The 23,530-nt window shown below is 41.2% G+C and overlaps 1 protein-coding gene across 1 annotated transcript in view; it reads right to left on the reverse strand.

Moving 5' to 3' along the window:
- Positions 1-14,043: 14,043 nt before the first annotated feature.
- IARS1 (isoleucyl-tRNA synthetase 1) overlaps positions 14,044-23,530 on the reverse strand; it is a 108,178-nt gene continuing 98,691 nt past the window's right edge. The window contains exon 34 of the mRNA XM_056853478.1: positions 14,044-14,176. Coding sequence (XP_056709456.1) covers positions 14,094-14,176 — 83 coding nt within the window. The 3' untranslated portion in view covers positions 14,044-14,093. The remainder of the gene's footprint in view (positions 14,177-23,530) is intronic.

The raw sequence follows: 23,530 nt of genomic DNA on the forward strand, positions 1-23,530 counted from the left end.
TCAAATGTAGCAAGTACCAACAAAGTGCTCTCAGCAATTAATCTGTAAGATTTTTCTATTGCTACCATTTAAAATCAGTGAGAAAATGGGGCACAAAGTAGAAAAATGAGGACAATTTCCACAGAATCCCCTGATCTCCATACCAAACACAAGCACATTAGAATGTGTTTAGAGAAGGTTTCATCTGAACATTAATTGCACCTACAAGGAATTTCAATTCTTATCATCTGTAGACACCCATGACCACTAATTAGGATCTTGGGTAGAGAACGATGGAGATTAATTGCGACCATAATGCTCAAAACTAAGACTTTTTTCACCACTTATATAAACACTGTAATTATATTGGTTATGCAAACATTTTTAATGGAGGAGAAACCATAAGATAACTGGAGGCGCACCCTCTCCAATCACAGAACAGCTGAAGAACACAATTAGCACCAAAGATAGACTGCTATGATGAAGTTGTTTCCTTATTTATTCACCATGCCCCCACCCCGCTCTATTTTGAAAAAGTGATGATTTTATAAACCAAGGCTCCAGGGAAGCAGGTTAAAAGTTAGTCCGTTATTACAAAGCAGCACACAGTCCTTTAAAAGCCTTTTTGTCAATGTTACATGCTGATCTCATGCCAACCCATATAAATAATGACATAAAAGGAGAAACAGAGATGATTAATTAGTTGGTTTCCTTTCTCCTCTGCCAATATGACAATGCTATATATATCTAATGTCTACTGCAGGCTCAATAACTCCAAAGTGACTAAAGTATCAACAGAATTTATACCAGTGGCAAAGAAAACTCAGCAGCTATAACCAGATGGAATGTCTATACTTTGTCAAGAGGTTATTTTCCTTCAGCATGGCAGATTGAACCAACTTTCTTTTTGATGAGTCCTCCTCACTAAGGTTCATTCACTATCTAAACAGTTACTTAAAATATAAGACCTCTAGAGATAACCTGGTTGTTCTGAGGACTGGCCTCATCGGAATTGTCATCCTTCAAATCTCTGGAGTGGGGGACTTCCAGGGATTTGGAAGCAAGTAGACCCTCCTCCTCCTCCGTTTGGAACATGGCTCTACAGCAATTGCGGCATACAATACATTTCCCCATGGCTTTAGTATGCCTACCTTCAGCATACTTTTATTAAGAACAGATGCAAGCATTCAATGGAATATATGCAAACAAACAGCAAGGTGTACTATATGCCATAATTTGTTGATGGGATATTTCTAGTTAGGCATTTCTTAAGAAAGTAAATGCATTTTCATCTCTACTTGCAGCACAGATAAGAAGAAATCATACATTGTTTCACTGTATTTTAGGAGAGATTCATATTTAGAGATTCCGCAGCAAGAAAAGGCAGCATTCAGTGTTCTGCTGCATCAAGCTCATTTCGCCATAATGGTTGGGCATATTTGCAAATATCTGTATTCTTGTCAAAATGGTTATCTTCAGAGGCCCTCCTTCAGGTGCCCCAGCCTTCCAAGATTAAGTAGGTGGTAACCTGGAAGATGGCCTTCTTAGTAGTGGCACCAAGACTCTGGTAAATTATCCCAGGGAGATTTGTCTGTCCTCTTTTTTGCCACCTTCAGCTAGTAAGCGAAGTTTTTTTTTTGTTTCATTTGGCATCCCCTTAATAATTCCTCCTTCCTGCCCAATGTTTTCGTTGATGTTTTTATTTTTTAAAATATTTTAAACTCTGGTTTTGTTTTATTGAGGGGTTTTGGGGTGATTTTAATGTTTTTAAAGTGTGATTTGTATTGTGCATGTTTTAATTTGTTAGCTGCCTTGGTAGCCCTCGTGAGGGCAAATATGCAGGATATAAATTTTGTAAAATAAATAAATACATTTCTTGGAAGACAAAGGACAGCTCATGGCAAATTTGACTTGGCCACTTATGAGCCTAAGAGTGGGATGATCAGACAGGCTACGGCACTAAGAGTACTCCCAGAAGGTTTTGTGTGGAATTCAATATCTGATGGGTTGTGTTTTTTTCCCAGCTGAGGTAATATGTACTTGAAGTATGGACACTTTTTTTAAAAGTCAGGATTGCAGACGTTTGACTGTCCTGCAGGAAATGTATTCTGATGGCAATAAATATCAAGCCACTTAAGATCAGCCTTAAATATTGAGTTGCCCTGAACTGGGGCAGGGAGAGCAGACATTAGTGGCAATCCTGTGTACACTTACTTGGGTCCCATTGGACTCTCTCTAGTGATTACTTCTGAGTAAACAAGCATATGATAGCATTACACATGTGGTACTCCAGTTGCACCTACCATTTCCCTTCCTCCAAGTCATAATCTTTCCTCCTTCCCCCATTTCCCCTCATTGCCAGGCATACCTCTGCCTCCTTTACTTCAATAATTTATACAGGTACAATAAGGTTGTTTATGCATGGGAGTTTTACCTGAGGTTCGTTGCTCGCTGGACCCACACTTTCTTGTTAGGAGTATTTGAATCCCCGCCCCTTGAAATGCTGCTTCATAATTGGCTGTAGTGAGAGAAAAGTCCCCCCCAAAAAACCCAATCGCCATATAAAAAAGCATTTTAAGAACATAAAGCAAAACCAGAACAATCTGAAAAGGGGGAGAAAGAAATCCAGGCCTCGGTTTTAAAAAGGCTTTCTTCTGCTTGGAAAGAGCACTGAGGAAGCAGAAAGTATTTGAATCCCCGCCTCTGGACATGCTGGTTTTTAATTGGCTGTGAGTGAAACTAAGCTTGCGTGTCCCACACTTTACCTTATGCATGGAGATTTCACCATGAGCTCATGGGAGAGGGAAGAATCAGGTTAACAGAGAAATGGGAAGTCCTGGGATTTGTGAGGGCTGGCAGCGAGGTCATCTCTAATGGAGAGGAAACCCATGCATAACTCCAAGGAACATCCGAGACAGATTGGGGCTGAACGTGAGTGAAAGTACCCATGCATGAACAACCTAAGAAAATTTGCTTGGTTACTCCTTTCCCTTTCCCAATGACTAAGGTTCTTTATCAAGCAGCAAAGGGGTTGTTCAGAAGCGCTGAGCTCTGCTAGACGCCTGGATACAGTTAATGTTTCAATGAGATGAGAAGGATAGGATGCTGTATTATTGTATCAGTTAAAAAGTGAACAGGAAAGGTCATAGGCTTGATGCCAGAACTGAAAGCTAAAACTGCTTACGACAACAAGGACATGCTTAATACTCAAGTCTGTTTTCCTCAACTGCCTCACTGAGTGAGGGGGAGAGAGAATCAAGTCAAAATGGAAAGTGGTAGCAATGGCACAAGGAATGCCATTAACATAGCAAACAATTCTGGAGTGGGAAGCTAATTGAAGCTCATAATTCCTAACAACTCTCTCAGCATCTCAAGCATCTACTTTTAGTCCCTATGTAGGTGAACACACAGATAGCCCTTGCAAAAATGAGAAGTAGACTAAATTAAGGCAGGGAGGAGATTTCCATATTTCAAGTGAGCCCATGAGATAAGATCACTCAGAATATAATTACATTCTTTCCTGGGGGAAGAAAAACCCCAAATGGAAAAAGATATAAAACAATTTTGATAGTGGCTAATAATGTCACAGCTTTGAGGATGTGATTTTGCAGAAACATCTGTTCACAGAAGGACTGGCCTTTGGAAAGATGAAACATGGATTTGTTTGTAACCTGTTGGAGCTATTTCTAGAGGTCCCCCAAGTCATGCAATCTGTGTTTGAAAATAAGCCTGGAGAGAGATGTTTACGTCAGTTGCATATGTGTATATCCCATGAAGCTGGGGAGATTGTGTATGGGGATGCTCATGAGCAAGCAAGCAATCCTAAGTAAACTTACTTGAAGAATATCCAACTGAAATCAATACTTCTTGGTAAACGTACATAGAATCACAGTGACAATGTATATATGGGCCTTCCATGGGTATTTAAAAGAAAGGAGTCAGGGAGGGCTTAGATTTAGGGTTGCCAGGTCCCTCTTCGCCACCGGTTGGAGGTTTTTGAGGCAGAGCCTGAGGAGAGAGAGGTTTGGGGAAGGGAGGGACTTCAGTGCCATAGAAGCCATTTGCCAAAGCAGTCATTTTCTCCAGGTGAACTGATCTCTATCAGCTGGAGATCAATTGTAATAGCAGGAGATCTCCAGCTAGTACCTGGAGGTTGGCAATCCTACTTAGATTTAGTGTTCCTCATAATGTCCAAACGGGATAATGTCTTCTGAATGCTTAATTCCTTAACAATAAACTGCATAAATAAGCATGCAACTCTGTTCAGCACTTGTCTTGTGAACTTTTTGGTGGTTGCTATTAGGACAATTTATTTAGATATTTATAATCTGCTTTTCTCCTCAAGTGGTTTATAACACTGTTCTCCCCGTTGCCAACAACCCTGTGAGGCAGGATAGGCTGAGAAACTGCACCAAGTACACCCAGTGAGCTTCCATCACCAAGTGGGAATTTGAACCTGGATTTCCTAGAACCTAGTCTGACACTTGAACCATCTTTTATGGCCACTGAAACCATAAAAAGGATGGCCCTAATAAGTTAAGAGGGATACTGCTAAGATTCTTACCAACTGACAAGAAAATGAGAAGTATTCCTCTGAGGAATTTGCTAAATCTTTCACTACACCTCCCTCCGTACACTTTATAAGGCCAAAACCTAGAACTGGAATACCTCAATGCTGAACTCCTCTCTAAATTAAAAGAAAGGGATAGACATACTTTGGCCAATTTGGGCTTAATTAAGCAAGCACCAGCTCATGAAGGCTTATGTGCTGTTATGCATTTTATTTTAGGGCTGTGAAAAGATTAGTTTTGAGAGTACTTCTAATAAAAAAGTTCTAAGACCTGCCTTTGCTCAGCATCCAAACAAATAATTGGAACAATTTTAGATGAGGAACTATTACTGGCTCTTGAAAAATTATCTAGGGCAACTGAGCTGACAGGCCCAGCAGTTATTAAAACCAAGCCCTTCTAGGGTTGCTAGCTCTGAGTTAGGAAATACCTGGAGATTTTGGAGGTAGATCCTGGGCAGGGCGGGGTTGTGGGGGAGGGACCTCAATAGGGTATAATGCCATAGTCTACCCTAGGGTTGCCAACTGCCAGGTAGTAGCAGGAGATTTCCTGCTAATACAACTGATCTCCAGCCGATAGAGATCAGATCACCTGGAGAAAAATGGCCACTTTGGCAATTGAACTCTATGGCATTGAAGTCCCTCCCCTCCCCAAACCCCGTCCTCCTTAGGCTCCACCCCAAAAATCTCCCGCCGGTGGCGAAGAGGGACCTGGAAACCCTAGTCTACCCTCTACCCCAGGGGAACTGATCTTGGTCACCTGGAGATCAATTGCAATAGCAGGAGACTTCCAAGTGCCACCTGGAGGTTGGCAACCCTAAGTCCTTCCAGGCCAGTGGAGGCGTGCATGTTTATGATCAGCTCCAAACACTGAAATCAAGAAGTCAATGAAGAATAAGCTAGATGACTATAGAAGGCCTTTGGTCAGTCCATCCCCAGTGCTCCTGTCTGCCACTAGCCACAAACACTTGTCCATCATATAGAATTGCTCATACTGTCTGGGCATCTGAACAGCCCAAAATACTAATCCTGCTCAAGATCCCGAGGACTTGCTCGCATTTGTGAAGCATCCAGGTCAAATAGTGAGTTTGCTGAGTACTCAACAATGGCAGCTCAGAGGCTGAACTAACAAGTGGTCATATGACCAGGCCAGAACCATCCTTACCTCAAGCTATAGACTGAATAATCTTATCCACATTGGGGGTGTGAGTAAGTATCCCTTTGCTCTGTTAAGCTGCTTGTGATTGTGTGTTGGTGTCAAAGGAATATTTCATCTCATAATGTCTATCTTTTAATCTCTGAAAAGTACTTTAGTTATCCTTAGTTATTCCTCTCCTGCTAGCTTATTATTCCTAGAATCATGCTACTAATTATTATCATTATTAATGCTAATACACACACACCATTAAGCTATGTTGTCAGCTGTCTCAGGAGCAGAAGTGTCAAGCGTAAGGAATATAAATATTTTAAATAATAAAAAAATGCTGATGCTCACATTATTTTTTTTGTATCGAAGGCAATGCAGCTCAAAAACCAGTCAACAACTTGGGGAAGACTCCCATTCTAGATAAGGAAAGGTACTCTTTGCGTGAAGCACTCCTGCTTGGGAGGATTAGCCTGATTGCAGGGTGGACAAAGAGAAAACTGAGACAGTTTCTACAAATGAGTCCTTCTGACCTGCAGACAGCTGCAAAAGCCTTGCTTGTATTGTCAGAAAAGGGCCACCATGTCATGAGGGGAGAGGCAGCCAAATACTTAGTGGTGGGTCCTCCCGGGCTCAGTTCTCTCCCCTTTGTGATAGCCAGCCTGCCTGCTTTGTAAAACGGAGATTTCTGGAAAACCTTTTCAACATTACCAAAACAAAGCATACATACTCTCTCATGTACACACAAGGCTTGGTGAGAAATCCGTGACCAGATCATCCTTCTCCTAGTCCAAAAGCAGTACTCCAGAGACATGACTGTAGAGAAGTCAACCTACTCATTTGTAAAAATGGAGGTCAGGGTGGATTTTTTTTACCAAAACAAATGGGTAAGAGAGGGAGTAAAGTTCTCGTTCTCCCATTCTTTATCTCACTGTGCTGTTGTAAGCCTCTGTTTTTCTCCAAGTGAGTCTACTGACTGGTACTTGAGTGATAATGGTAAGTACATTATTAGGCATGAGCTGAAACCAAAAAAAGCGGACATTAATTAATCTAGTGCAGTGTTAGACAGATGGACGTAGGTCTTGCTACCCAATTCAGGATCCTAGCAGGGAGAAGAGACAAGCACATCTCTGTGTGCCCAGTCTGCAAAGTAAACTTCAGTGGTCTGTAAAACTGAGCAGGGTCTATCTGTCTGAAATATTGGAGGAAAGAAAGATCCCTTAAACCCCTTAGAATTTCATCCCAACTGGGAAACAAGAAAAATGACAGATAAAGAACGTGTTTCCTATTAAAACCAATTAAATTAAACAAATGACATAATATATTAATGAGTATAAACGCATGAAATAATGACATTAAACACCTCCAACATTTTAAATCAATGAGCTGTACACAAATCTAATTTTGGTGCCAATTCATACTAATGCGTAGTCTCAAGGTAACATACATTATACCAAGGTGTGGTACAAGTAATTGACAAGCCTATGATAGTTACTTACAAAGATGATGGAGAATGAAATGGTTTCAAAATACTTCATACCCTGGAACTTACACTGCAAAGTGTGACTTCAGAAGACAAAAACAGAGATTGAGAGAACACAAGGAACAAGGGAAAGGCAAAAGGAACAGAGCTGAAGGAGACATTATTTATCATGAAAGGTTGAAGCGAAGGAGCTTGCTTGAGTGAAAGAAATTGCACTGAATTGCTTTTAGACCCAGGAGGAAGAGAAGCCGGGGATAGGAGACCACTCTTCACTTGTGACATTTTACAAATCAGAGGTAATCGTGATTAAAAAACAGAGAAATGCCCTGAGCTCCTGCTGAGCCAGAGCACAAAAGCTTATCTTCCCCCTTGTTTCTCTTTGGATGACTGGCAAGGAAAAAAACAGACAGAGCAAAGGAAAGTTGCTGCTTTGTCCTTGTGCCCTTCAGCACAGGAACACCACAACCAGGCAGAGCCATTGTTAAAGACCCCCCTTTTATAGCTTGTAGCCAAGAATCGTAGAGTGAGAGAGAGCATGTTTCACCCAGGGAGCCTTGCTAAAGGAAAGGCTCTAATTGTTAGCAGAATCTGGCACTTGGCAAGGAAGGCAACCTTTGGCTTTCTCGAAAGATGATCTCTTGTGCCATGATGCCACTTGAAACAAGAGCTTCTCAGCCTTGCAGTGCTCTCCATTAGCATACTGACTGACTTGAGAATCACCTTCTAGTTCCACCTGAAGATTGGCAGCATTTGCCTCTTGCACCCATGGAATGTGGCTACAAAATGTGCTTGTGCCAAACTTAAAACACAGGCTTGAGTAGATCTACTCAAGTCTTTGAGAGAAGGTCAGCTATACAACTGAGTAAATAACAACACTCAAAAGGCTGCTGCAAGTCGGAATAGATGCAGTACTAGATGAAGCACCGGGTTTTTGAAAGGGAAAGCAACCTTCTAGTGTCCTGCCTGCTTAATTCTACTTCCGCCCTCAATTCCGTTGAACATAGTACAGTGGCTCTTGATACATAAGGCCCCAAGCTTGGTGTAAATAGGTTGCATCCATCAATCAGTCCTCAGAAAGTGAGGATGTTTGTGGATCTTCCCTGCTTTCCCTACTCCCCCACCCCAACAGTCCCTTCTAATCCTAGAAGAGTTGCACTAACAGAAGAGGGAGAAGGAGAGATTTTGTCTCCATTCCCGCTTCTAGTTGCTGCCTGCCAATCTGCAAGGTTATAGGACCTCACATGGGTCCTTCAGATCCAGAAATCAACTTTTCTGGGATCAGAAGGGAAATGAAAGGGCGGGGGAGAGCCACAATCTTTGTGTGAATTTGTGGACCTCATATAATAACTTTCTGACTTCAGATGTCTGGAAACAAAGGTTTTATAATACAAAGTCTTCTCCTACTGTGTCTGTAGAAAAGCTGAATTTCCTGCTACTCAACAATGACAGACAAGCACACCTCAGTGCTGTCAAAACTCTTGAATTTCAAGTAGTTGATCTCTGTTTGGGCCTATCCTTCATCTCCTGGCATTTGATCTGCAGTTTTCCACACAAACACTACTAACCAATCTTCCAACACCCTTTTGGGCAATGTCATGCTCTCTTTAGGTAGGCATGCTACTGAAAATTAGGGATAACAAATCAAAATCTTAGGATTTTAAACTGAACAAGGTGTCCTGACTTTTTGATATGATGAACCAGACGCGCCAAGTTCATTTGCAGCTACATGCTGGTTTTAGTCTTCATTTCTGCATGCTGTCTTTAAACTTGTGTCAATAGAGTCGGAAGGGGCAGCAAAGGGCCAGTGATTCTGCAGATATACTGGACATGTAGAACATCATCATATGATATAGTACTTTCCTTGAGTGGCATTTCTGTGCACAGCATTTCCCCCAATAGCACTGTTAGCCCTGGAAGTACTTTCATTTGAAATAAGCAGGAGTGCAGCTCAGCTGAGTCATTCCAACTATCAGGTTGTGGTCTGGTAGGATATGACAAATGCCTTACTCACAGCTGATGGTAAAAGCTAGGCATGAGTGGGTGGGGAACAGGCAAAGGTTTTAGTCCAAGCCCAATTTCCCTACCCCCAGGAATGTTGCCACATGCCTGATGTCACTGGAGTGAGGCAAAGGTTTTGCTTATGTTCTAAGGCAGCCCAAAGAAACCTGCTGGAAGGGCAGCTGAAGGGCCTTCTCATCCTCCAATCCCCTCCCAACCTTGAGCCAGACAGCCTGCCTGTTTTGAAGCAGAGTAGCTCTTGGACTGCTACCTCCCAAGGAAACCCCAAACACATAGGGCAAGATGACAGATGTACCAGATCTCATTTGAAAGAGGCTCTTGGGTGACCTGGTTATGCATGATGCTGCCAGTTCCAAAACAAAGTAAAAGTGAGAATGGGAATTAAAAAATATATACTGAGAACTGATGTAAAACCCATACCCTTCACTGTGTGAATAATTTAATTTCCTCCAAGAAACCCTAAGTGGTGGCAGTGAGCGCCACAGCACCCGCCAAATGTATTTAGGAAATAGGTGGGCCGGGTAGAGCTTTTGCCCCACAAGGCTTCTGATTAGCTCTGTAGATTTTTAAATGTTGCTTTGGCAGCAGCTGCCACCACGGCACAAGGATCTGTACTGTGTTACTGAAGTTAAGCAGTGGCAATCATTTTGTGGCTGGCTCTGCCTCATGTGGCAGCCATTTTGTTGCTGCACCCATCATGCTGTATCAGAACTCAAAATGTGCCCAATGGCCAAAAGGGTTGGGGACCCCGCATTAATGGATACCAGGAAGTGAGTTTAGTCACGATCTGGAAGAAACATGCCAAAATTAACTAAAGCAAGCTCCACATACCGACCCTCATCAGCGTCCGGGGGGTTGGGGGGCTGAGATTTCCTGTTAAAACCAATATGTTTCAAATAAATGTGTTAATGACCCAAAGATATAATATAAAAGTATTAACCAACCCATACAACACTCAACAAAGGAGACAAACCCAAGTAATACTCCTCCACATCTTTACTGAAAACTTTAGAGATTGTCTAGTCACGGCCCTTTTACATATTAGTATGCCTAACACCACATTTTGAAATCATCCCTTGCTGCCTAATCTCTCTCCACCTGAACGCCTGATGTTCCAAGAAATGAAACCCTGAGTTCATTGCAACAGGTTAAAATCTCTATGGTGTTATTAAACAACAACCTTCTGAGTCTGTAGTTGCAATTCTCCCTAGTTTTCACTGCAATTTGAAAAGACCATCATATAGACGACTCGATCTGTATGCTGGTGATTAATGAAGACCAATAATTTCTTTTGACTGTCCTCAGCAATTTAAAACTAATGACCAGCCTGGAGATGAGCCAGAAATGGGTTAAAGGGGAGGGGGACAGGGATGATTTCTTGTATGCGGCTTTTCCATAACAGGTCAAGGCACCAACAATTTTGTCTCCTTTTACGAACAGGGAAACTGTTATTTTATTGCATTCCTATCCCATCCCATCCCCAGTTGCTTAGGGCAGTGTATGACAATTATCTTCAAGTACTTGAAGGGCTGTCATATAGAGGATGGAATGGTGCTGAGTTGTTTTCTGTTGCCCCAGAAGGTCGGTCCAGAATTAATGGGTTGAGATGAAATCAAGAGTTTTTGGCTAAACATTAGGAAGAACTTCTTGACATTGTCCTGTAAGTATCAAGATAATGTGCTAATGAGTGTGTGGTATGTTAATGTGGAACCATTGTATCCTGAAGTGATCTGTTAACATGTGGAATCCAAGGCTAATCTGCATGGCTATTGTGGACTGTAGTCTTTGTTAGTCTGGAGGTTTTCAGGACAGGAAGCCAAGCATTAGCACATTGTCTTGATACTTACAGGACAATGATTTGCACATTACCTTTGATACTTTGCAGGACAATGACTCAGCTCAAACCCAACCCCCTTCTGACTATATATTACTCTTCCTTCAGACTCTGACCTTCAGTGTTAATCCTCTGAAGATGCCTGCCACAGCTGCGGGCGAAACGTCAGGAAAGAAAATAACAAGACCACGGTTACACAGCCCGGATAACCTACAAGAACCAAAGATCTAAGTAAATTCTATCTTGTTCAACAGCATACTGTTGGTGCTAACTCTGCTAGTGGTAGCTTCACACAGGATGGGTACCTGCCCCACTGTAGATAGCTTGTTTTCGTACAAAGGTGCTTAGAGTGTCAGACAAGGATTGGGAGACCTAGGTTCAAATCCCCACTCTGCCATGGAAGCTTGCTGGGTGACCTTGGGCCAGTCACATATTTTTAACCTAACCTATCTTATAGGATGAAATGGAAGAGAAACCAATGTCAGCCATTTTGAGACCCCATTGGGGAGAAAGGCAAGATATAAATGAAGTAGAAAAGAAAGAAAAACAGAGTAAAAGAATTTGATCTGACAGAGTTTCAGTGTTGCATATGACTTCTTCAATGAAACCTGCTTTTGGGGGACACTTCTAATACAGGGATGCTTTATTTACTTTTACAGCAATGTTCCTTCTAACATTTAAGAAATAGTATTTTACTTCTCAGTCAAGAGAAACAGATTATGGGTAAAAAGCATAAAAGGAAGCAGATGTTTTATTTTTCATCTGCAGAACATGCCAGTTGCTTATCTAGGGTAAAAGAATCTAGGAAGCCTAGTTTGGATGTATTTTATACTGAACGCTAATTGAGAAACGGTCAGACTTGGTCCATTTAAGGTATTCATTTCTGCAGGGTAAAGCCTATTTTTGACATGAAGTGGCATCATATGTATTTGAATCCAGAAAAGAGTTTGTTACAGATTATCTTATTTTTTTGCTGGAAACCTTGGCATTTCAGTCTCATGTCTCTCTGAAGCCAAAGTCATACTGCAAAATCCTACCTCATCCTCATAGAAGTTCTGCAGATGGCGCTGCTCTTATAAATGCAGAGGTTTATGTTCTCTTCTTGAATTATTATTAAAATGGATCCATATTTCATTATTAAGTTACATTGCTCTCTTCCACTGCCTATATTATTACTGTACAGGAAGTACGTAAAAGTAATCAGCAATAGATGGGCAGTTTCTTATTCGAAACTGGTATAGCCCTGGACACATTTGCTGTGCAAGAATGGATTTCAGAAGAAAATGAAACACTACTTGATTTCCACATCGTTCATACAAGTATACTCCACATAGCCTATGTTGCTTCTTTCTTGGGCTGTGCTTTTCAGGTGCAGAGAAAGAACTTTAAACAAGTTAAATGGATCACAAACTTGATTTCCATATGCCTTACTGAATAATATGAAGCAAGAAAATATGCATATTGAGCCTGGCCGTAACAGCAGAAAAAATACTACATTAATGTTGACTGAAAATATATGGGTAAAAAGCTCACAGTAAGGAAATGGCATGTTTTATCGGTTCTTGCAGGTTATCCGGGCTGTGTGACCGTGGTCTTGGTATTTTCTTTCCTGACGTTTCGCCAGCAGCTGTGGCAGGCATCTTCAGAGGAGTAACACTGAAGGACAGTGTCTCTCATTGTCAAGTGTGTTGGAAGAGTAATATATATAGTCAGAAGGGGGCTAGGTTTGAGCTGAGTCATTGTCCTGCAAAAGTATCAAAGGTAATGTGCTAATCATTGTCCTGTAAGTATCAAGATAATGTGCTAATTAGGCTGTGCTAATTAGGGTGTGGTATATTAATGTGGAACCATTGTATCCTGAAGTGATCTGTTAACATGTGGAATCCAAAGCTAATCTGCTGGCAAAACGTCAGGAAAGAAAATACCAAGACGACGGTCACACAGCCCGGATAACCTACAAGAACCGATGAACTCTGACCATGAAAGCCTTCAGCATGTTTTATATTTAAGAAGATGTATGTTAGGTTCTTGGAGCTTTCATTCAAATTATTCCATACCCAAATTATCCCTGAAATCACTCTGACACACCTAATCTCATGTGTGTGTAAATTAAACCAACTTTCAGACCCAGGTACCATTGATGTATTTAAAGGATTAAGCAAAGGAAATATAAACATACTAAATTAGAACAAACCAGTTAGCTACACTTCTCAATACCTATGGACCATCCAGTAACCACCCATCTCTGGTATTCACTATACCATTCCTTTAAAATAGAAAAGAGTAAGAGACCAGTAGCACCTTAAAGACTAACAACATTTCTGACAGGGCATGAGCATTTGTGAGTCATATCTTCAGGTATTTGGAGAAGTGAGCTGTGACTCACAAAAGCTCATACCCTGCCAGAAATTTTGTTAGTCTTTAAAGTGCTACTGGACTCTTGCTCTTTTCTACTGCTACAGACAGACTAACACAGCTACCCATTGTGATCTGTTCCTTTAAAATGTTTTAATTGAACTGCCACCAAACCAAAAGATACACAATACTCTAGATAAAGTGATTTATTGTTCAAAACTGTTGACAATACAGAATGTTCCTGTCAATACTTTATGAATAGCCAATCAGCAATGCTGAACAAACACCAAGCTAGATTAGGTAAAAAGCAATCATAACACATTATGAATGATGAGCACCCCATGCAAGAACAGCAGCATTCGAAAAACGAAGGATAATCTCCCAATAAAAGGACAGGCAGAGAATAGCATTACTGAGGTACTCATCCTGATTTCTTTCAGGCAACTAACTGCATAGATCTCTATATATCCGAGACAGGGCATTACTCTGCATAGCTTTTACAACATCTTCGAACATCAAGGAAATTCACTGTATTTCAAACCTAAAAAGCAGCATATTACACATGCACTGGTAGAAACATGTTCTGTGTAGTACTGCAGTTGTTCAGCTATTACCACACACCTCTTTGGATTCTTCACAAACCCATCCCAAATGCAAATCCGACTATTCCATGGAAAAAGTTTAAATCGCTGCATTCATAAAAACAGAGCACTCAGTATTCAGCAGTTGTTGGTGCAACGTGAACATACAGAGTCTTTGTATTTAGGGCCTTCATGGAGCTCTCTTTTGTAATCTCTGGGGGAGGAAAGATAATGTGGAACATTAGTAGCAACAGTAACAGGCTATGGCTATTTCCATATGCAAAGCAAAAGAATAATTATTTTTTCAACCAAAGAAGCTTGAATTTTCATTAAAATAAAAGATGAATTTAGACTTGTAAACCCTTGACAAAGAATCATAATTTTATTTATGATGTACAGAAAAATCAGACTGAGAAGTCCTATGTACATCTAAGTTTATGTGCGAAGTTCCCTACCTTACAGGAGCTCGTTCTGGTGCAGCAAACAACAATATGTCAGAGTCATAACATGTCTCCTTCTAAATACCCATATAATGGGGAAGAGCAACAGTAATCTAGAAGACTTGTACTAGTAAACGATGCATTAATCACAGGCCCAATCATGTGAACTGGGACAAGCTTTCACCCCTCAGTTCCCATTTTTATTTCTCACCATTCTTCTGACCACACACAGGACAGGGATGCATAATCAGAACAGATGGATTTTTTTTTTATCTTGACTATCTGAAGTATCAAGCATCTTAACATTTTGCTTGGATTCAAGACTTAACGGCACTAGAAGTGCTCTGGCTTTAATCTAAGTCTTCTAAATCAGGCTGAGCTCCATACATAGTTTTCAGCAACATTTAATATTTGAAAACATTTTGGTGAATTTTAACTGTTTCTAACATTTAATAATTAAATGAATCAGTTTCTCATGTTGCTACCTAGTTTCACTGGCAGCCGTAAGAAACAGGGAGGAAGGACTCAAGCCAACCATTTGAAATAATTATTTCTTTTTTATAAAAAGAACCCGAACTAGTTTATTCTAGCTTACCTAGTCAAGGCACTTTAAAATAACTAGATAAGATAATTAGTAGAAGAAGAGTTGTTTTTTGTTTTGTTTTTAAGAAGAGTTGGTTTTAATACCCCAATTTTCACTACCTTTTAAGGCAAGGGTGTCAGCTCAATTGCTATGAGGGCTGAATATGACATAAATGTCACTTGGTTGGGCCATGCCATGTCTCACCAGCCCAAATTGAGAGTGGGGAGGGTGGCTGCCTCGGCTTGCAGGATAAGATCTCTCAAGGGGCCGGATCCGGCCCCTGGGCCTCATGTTTGACACCCCTGTTTTAAGGAGTCTCAAACTGGCTTAAAATCTCCTTCCCTTCCTCTTCCCCCAACAGACAATTTGTGAGGTGGGTGGGCCTGAGAGAATTCTGAGATAACAGTGACTAGCCCAAGGTCACCCAGCAGGCTTCATGTGAAGGAGTGGGGAAACCAACCCGGTTCACCAGATTAGAGTCCGCCGCTCTTAACCACTACACCACGCTGGCACTCTGATACATTTAAAAATTAAACAATTCTAATAGAGTGAATAATCTGATGTTCATCAACAAAGCTAATACAAATATCACAATGAAGTTAGCTAATTTTTTAAAAAATCAACACAATAGAAATGTTTTTAGGGTTGAAGAGCTGAATAGCTATTTTATGCATGTATTCTGTGATCGGCCCACGCGTTTTACAAACTAGAATCAAGGCTAAATCTGAGTCACAGCATTTCCATACCTCATAAAAGATTCTCTCCTTCTTGTAGACTTTTAAAGATTGAATGAAAGGAAATTAAGGAGCTTGCAGTAGCCCCTAGTAGCCAACATGCAGGCAGTGACATTCCAGAGGGAGCCTCTTAAACAGCTTTGCATAGACAGTCCTGGTGACACAAACAACTAGAGCGTGCAGCCAAACAGATGGCCATAAGCAGCAGGTAAAGTGGGCCTGAGGGGAAGGAATCATGAAATTTCCTCCTGAAAGTATGCACTGAGAGCATCCAGCATACTTCTTTTACCAACCAAAGCAATTCTGCATTCATTTTTCCTGCTATATGAAATATACACAAAAAATTTGAACTATTGGTAGAATTTTTGTCTTAGCCGAATTCTCACAGCTGGAAGAGGAGCAATATTACAAAAGTGGAAACCCCAATGCCAAACTATGAGTGAAGGATGGTACACAGACAGAAATCTCAGCAACCTCACTTTTAAAGGTTAACAAATCAAATGAGGAAGTAGGGGGGACAATCACTTTACCCTTTTCATTCCCTCATCTGCTTTTGCCCTCCTATCCACAAGTTCCACTTACCTTTTGCCTGCCTTTTTATTTTATTATATATTGGTGATAAAATATAGAAGCCTAATCAAGATACTCCACAAAACTTTCAGAATTATATCGAGCTAAGAGATTACAAACTACATCAGGCACCACAATCCTAAGAACCTTACAAAGGAGGGCCACAAATATTCATGGAGTCTTCTTTGGAAGCTTTTCCCCGATGCTCTCTCAAGGGAGATGAGCCAACCAACAGGGAAAGGTTACCAGCAGGCAAATCCTAGTATATACAGAGGTTCTGTTCACCACCTGTTTATGCTGGAAACCCAAAAAAAAATGGACGGTGGGAATACAGTGAAACAACCTTTTCATATGCAATATCAACTACTGGCACAAGGCCAAGTGCAAAAAAAAAGATGTCATATCACGTGATCACAGACTGTATAACCTACAGATTTATAAGCCAGCTAGAAATGACTTATAGATTGGACACAAGAGCCCATTGTTCTGCTCCAGTTATCAAAATGGATTGGGGGAAAATACCTTGGGAAAAAATACATTAACTTTGCACTAGATTGCTGACTTTCCTGAAAAGATTAAAGGTGATAAAAGCCTTCATTAAGGCCAAGTCACAGTTCTAGGCTAAAGCTCAGCTCTGTGCAATAGTACAAATCAGGAATTCTAATCATCCAAATAATTTATTTAACATTTGGTAACCTGCATTAGGCAAACAGTTAAAATGTTTAGGTGTGTAAGAAGTTAGCTGCCACTGACAGAAAGAGAACTGAAAAACCACTGCAGATACATACTTAAAAACTGGCTTTCAGCAAGTCTGTTCCCTATAAGCAAATTCAAAGACTGTGGCTAACATACGCCTTTCTGAAAGTTGCATAAAAAAAGCATAGCTGCAAATAATATGCACTGCGATACGAGACCAATTGCTTCATAAAACAAGACAGGCTATGCTGACATTTATTTCATCGTGTTTTAATGAGCTCTGTCATCCTGGGTAGATGGCATCCATAATAGGTAATTTACTACATTCTGTTCCGATGTTATCCCAAGAGTAGGGAAAGGGATATCCACTGTGATCAGCAGTTCGATCCACCAATTTCCTAGCCTCATGCCTGGAAGGACATTGCGCGGTGTCTACCAATTTCTATTAAGCTTACCTCCAGCAATGCATATCACGTTCACATAGATTAAAAACTCAATCCGTAACAGACATTCACACAACTTGATAAATCCTTGACTTGATAAAGAAGAAGAGTTTGTTTTTATATGCTGATTTTCTCTACCTTTTTTAAAAAGGAGAATCAAAACAGTTTACAATCTCCTTCCTCTCCCCACAAGACACCGTGTGAGGTGGGTGAGGCCGAGTTTGAAGAGAACTGTGACTAGCCCAAGGTCACCCAGCAGGCTTCATGTGTAGGAGTGGGGAAACCAACCCAGTTCACCAGATTAGAGTCTGCCACTCATGTGGAGAAGTGGGGAATCAAACCCAGTTCTCCAGATTAGAGTCCACTGCTCTTAATCACTACACCACGCTGGCTCTCACTTGGCAATCCCAGGTACTTGGGTTCATTATAACAAGAAATATAATAAGTGTGAATCTAGACCGACCAAATTTCTGACAATAGCAATATATCTAATTATATCAATGCCTCTCAGGCACCTTAAAGAATTTGAAACCCTGTTGCAAATTAATGAATAGAACTTGGAAATAGAATCAAATAATTGTGATGGAGCTTGAATTCCATGTACTTTTAGGGGCATTACAAGATTGGTTTCAAAAAGATATGTTGCCATTGTTTTCCCTAACTACGATGCTGCAATCTTATATTCTAATAGTGGCATGTGTTCATTTTCTTATATGCTGTGTTAAAATATACAAAGGTTTAAGACAACTAAATTAAAAAAGCAATTCTTTTTATCATCCCATATTTAAACACATAGGATTGTATCCATGAATACATCTTGAAAATTAACCATAAAATATCTGCCTATCGTTTGTTCTTATATTTCTGAAATGGTATTATGGTTCTCTCTAAAATGTTATTTTATGGAACATATAGTGATTCAAGCAAAATAAGTTATGTCTAATGTCAGCTGAGTTCTCAAACAGCCATTTTGATTTAAAACTGGATTTTAATAAGCTTAACTTAAGACAGCCAATACAAATCAGCATGCTAAATCAATTACTTTGTTCCAGGAGTTAAGAAAGTGCCAAAACAAGGCCTTTAAAATATAAAGGGATTTCATACTGAAGTTACAAGACATAAAATAGTACTTTTCTTAATTTCTCATGATTGATCCATCAGGTTGATGACCCAACATTAAGCCAAACGATTTGTTCAGCCTCTACAAGAGGTCTTGGCATTCTGCACAAAAGCTCTGCAACAGTAACTGAAGTATTGTAAGATAAAAAGGTATGAGATCTTTTCTTGAATGAGGCATATTTCAAGTAACCAACATCCAATCACTATACATCTTTCTGTTTGTCAATTATTTTACTAAGTTAGGCATTTCACTGAGATAACTTTTAAAGCAACATCATGGAACATTTGCTGTAATGAACTTTCCCCCCTGCTCTGTTACATTAATGGAAGTTGAAAATAAACTTAGCTGGAACAATAAGCACCACAAAGCAGTGCCGTTTCCTCAAGTCATCAGGATTTCAAGTACTGCCTCGTTTTTCATTTCCGCAAGTTGCTATATTTTGTTCTTCATAGCTTTAAACTTAAAACGTTTAGAAAAGACAACAGCTGCTTCTATGTGAAATGCTTTTAAATGTTGAAAATCATATCACTTTATTTGAGAAAGGTATTTTACACAGTCGCTCTGGAGATAATATGAAAACCTCAGATGACTCTGCTGCATTTTCAGTTCTTCACTTTGGGTTTCAATGACAGCAGACTCAAATGAAAACATTCTAGAACAGTATTCACCAGACGTTACCAAAAGCACAGGATACTGGAAAGAGAGCTTACACTGTACTATACTCCCCTTTAATGGGTAGACTTCACTCATACAAGCCTATTTCTCACTTAGGTGGTACACCTATGACTGGGCGCCACCACATGCCCTTCTAGTCAAATATAATTCCCTCAAAACAGAAAGCTAGCTTTCTCCTCAACGTGCTAATTTCCTATGTGGATAGAGGGTTTTATTTGTACGGTGGAACACTCAGTCATCTGAGCTGCCACTTGCAGGCTCAAGTGGTGCAGTTTATAAACTCAGTGAGAACTAGGCCACCCTATGTCTTGCTAGATCAATTTGCAAGAACTAGGAGCAGGGAAGAAGAAGAAGAGTTGGTTTTTATATGCCGACTTTCTCTACCACTTAAGGGAGACTCAAACCGGCTTACAATCACCTTCCCTTCCCCTCCCCACAACAGACACCCTGTGAGGTAGGTGGGGCTGAGAGAGCTCTAGCAGAACTGTAATTTACCCAAGGTCACCCAGCTGGCTTCGTGTGTAGGAGTGGGGAAACAAATCCAGTTCACCAGTTTAGAGTCCACCATTCATGTGGAGGAGTGGGGAATCAAATTCGGTTCTCCAGATCAGAGTCCACCGCTCCAAACCACCGCTCTTAACCACTACACCACGCTATCATCTTCCAGCTGAACTTTATTTCGGACCTATATTATTTCTGTGATACATTCGAAGATGCAACTTCAGTCTGCTTGCCTCAGTTCAAGCCGTGTGCTCTGGAGGTGTTTTGTTATAATATGCAAAACTATATATCAACAACTGAGATTGCTGATTGGAAGGTCTGGCTTTGCAGCAAGGGGCCACAGCTGGATCACCTTGGGGTCCTTTCCAACACTACGGTTCCAGATTTGTTTGACACTTCTAGCATTTTGACTAACTGCATCTCATGCAAACAATGGTGTCAGGTGCTGGGGGCTCAGGCCTCAGACCAATCTGAGTGGGAGTCTGAGCTCGACTCTCCCTTGGTGGATGCCAAGGTGCTAGTCACATCCTCAGCCGCTCATGACTCTCCTCAGCTCCCATCTGGCCTTATATTTCCTGCAGGCCAGCCAGCTCTGCCCTTGCTCCTTCCCTGGGCCTACCCCCCCTGGAGTCTATAAGAGGGCCTTGTTGTGAGAGCTTCCCTCAGCTCTCTCCCGGCCCACGTTGAGCAGCATGCTGGCCAGATGGCTCTTCCGCACCGCGCCCTCGCTCTTCCCCCTATCAACTGTTTGGCGACAGGTGAGGCTATGGGCAATGGTGTGCCGGTTAGGGCGGGACCAGCCGTTCTCCCCTCTCTTGGAGAGGCAGCGGCTGGAGGCCAGGGTGCGGCAGTTTGTCTGCTGCCGTCGCTGAGCTACCCTGTGAAGAGAGAAGGACTCAGTGGGCTCGGGGGTCTTAATGGCGGTGGTGCTTGGCGGGCAGGGAGCTTAGCTGGCTGACATCTTTTCTGGGTAAGTTGGCCTGCCCAGCATTACATGGGGCCCAAGACTGGAGGTCTGCCTGCATCTCGGGACAAATGGATACAATGAAGTATCTTCTTGTATCTCAAGAAGTTTAAATTACAAGAGAATCAGGTTTGTTTGTGTTTTTTTTTTCTTTTCCCTGTGCTAAATACTGCCTATGTACTGTCAGGAATCTCTTACTCTTGTATCAATCATTTTAACTTTTCAACATCTGTTGTATTTTGTATTAACAATTTACAACACAGTACTATAAATCCCCTCTGGGCAGAGCAATATTTCTTTCCAAATTTAAGATACAGTGTTTTTGTTAAAAATCTTGACATACTGTTCTAGAATATAGCACTGATAAGCAACTTGCTATTTCTAAACTACCGTATATACTCGTGTATAAGCCGACCCGAGTATAAGCCGAGGCACCTAATTTCACCCCAAAAAATGGGGAAAAATGATTGACTCGTGTATAAGCCGAGGGTGGGAAATGCAGCAGCTACTGGTGAATGTCAAAATAAAAATAGATACCAATAAAATCACATTACTTGAGGCATCAATAGGTTAAATGTTTTTGAATATTTATTTCAAAGAAAAACAGTAAGTAAGTGGAAAAGAGGGTCAACAAAACCAATATGGTATCAACAATAAAGTTAAGTGCAAAAGCCTTAGCTCAATCAGCAACCAAGCTAAAACACAAGAGTTAAAATCCCTCAAAACTGGATTCCTCCTCATCATCTGTATGTCCAAACAGAGCTTCAGCTGTAGCTGGTGTGAGGGTATCAGCATAGACATTGTCATCTCTGAGTTCGCAGTCATCATCATGATCACTGCTGTCGTCCTCATACAAAGCGTCCTTCACTTCCATCCATAGCATTACTAATGCCACATTTCTTGAAGGCGCGTTGCACCATGTCCTCTGGAATCTCTTCCCATGCATCACGAACCCACTTTGCTATTAATTCTATGTCGGGCTTCATCAGATTTCCAACTTTTGTCAGTCGGGCTTGACCAGATGACATCCATTCATGCCACATCTTTCGCACACGGTCCTTGAAAGGTTTATTTAAACACACATCTAGGGGCTGCAATACAGATGTAAGCCCACCTGGAATAACAGCCAAAGTAACTTTAGAAGACTTTGCTAATTTTTTTATGTCATCAGATGTGTGGCCTCTGAACATATCCCAAACTAGGAGTGATGGTTTCTTCTTTAAGGCTGCTCCTGGTCGTCCGTTCCAAATTTCTTCAAGCCATTTTTTTGTTCCGTCTTCATCCATCCAGCCTTTAACATGTGCGCGCACTGTAATCCGTGGTGGGAATTTGACCTTTTTAGGCAAGGTCTTTCTTTTGAAAATAATGACAGGGCGCAGCTTAGTTCCGTTAGCTAAACATGACAGAACGACTGTGAAATGGTTTTTTTCATTTCCTGTGGTTCTGAGTAAAATTGTTTTTTCTCCCAAACTTGCCACAGTTCTGTTGCTTGGAAGATCAAAGGTCATAGGTGTTTCATCCATATTCCCAATATCTCCCAGGTCATAGTTATGGATCCTTCTTTGTTTTATGATGAATGAATGAAATGACATCACTTTTTCCTCAAGGTCTTTTGGCAACTTCTGTGATATCTTGGTTCTTTGCCGCAAACATAGGTCAAACCTATTCATGAAGCGGGTACACCATCCAGCTGACGCAACAAAATTTTCAATGCCTGGTGCTTTTAATTTGTTGTCTTTAGCCATTTCAAGGGCACGTAAGCGAATTTCCATGCGTGTTACACAGTAACCATTTTGACGACGCTCCATAACCCAGTTATGCAATTCAGTCTCTAGAGCCCCATATGAAGTTGTTGAACCACGTCGAGCTTTTTTTGCCTTTGGAATCTTTTCCAAGTCAGCTTTCATTTTCCGCCACTCCCTCACTTGTTTTTCATCAACACAAAATTCCCTACTTGCAATACTGTTATTGCTTTCTTCTGCTCTTGCCACAACCTTAAGTTTGAAACCAGCTTCATATGACCTGCGTTTTTGTTTTGGTCCAGGATTACCGGTAGAAGTACTGGGCTCCATTTGTATGAGGATAAGAAAAAGTTCTAAAATTAAACAGGGAAATTAAAGGAGAGACAGTAAAAGAGTTTGCTACCAGCATCCAAATGCCAATAATTCTTGTTCCGGATGACTAGAGAACAGAATTACTTTCATGTTGCACTTGAGCATTTGGCTGTCTTGTTCTTTAAGGCAGTTCCTCAACTGTTATTCTGACAATTATGGCGATGCTAAACAGCATACTAGAACTACGGTACCGTACTTCTCTTAAGATTTTCAGGGACCCAATAATGGAACAAAACATTTGTGGTTTGCCTTTTTAAAAATCATCACAAGATTGAGAGCAAGCGTGGTGTGATGGTGAAGAGCGGTGGACTCTAATCTGGACAGCCAGGTTTGATTCCCTGCTCCTCCACATGAGCAGCAGACTCAGATCTGGACAGCCAGCTTATATTCCCTGCTTCTCCACAGGAGCAGCAGGCTCAGATCTGGACAGCCAGGTTTGATTCCCTACTCATCCACATGAGCAGCAGACTCAGATCTGGAGAGCCAGCTTTGATTCCCTGCTCATCCACAGGAGCAGCAGACTCAGATCTGGAGAGCCAGCTTTGATTCCCTGCTCATCCATAGGAGCAGCAGACTCAGATCTGGAGAGGTAGCTTTGATTCCCTGCTTCTCCACATGAGCAGCAGACTCAGATCTGGACAGCCAGCTTTGATTCCCTGCTCATCCACAGAAGCAGCAGACTCAGATCTGGACAGCCAGCTTTGATTCCCTGCTCATCCACAGGAGCA

The sequence above is a fragment of the Euleptes europaea genome, chromosome 1, assembly GCF_029931775.1.
Source record: "Euleptes europaea isolate rEulEur1 chromosome 1, rEulEur1.hap1, whole genome shotgun sequence".
Classification (NCBI taxonomy): Eukaryota; Metazoa; Chordata; class Lepidosauria; order Squamata; family Sphaerodactylidae; genus Euleptes; species Euleptes europaea.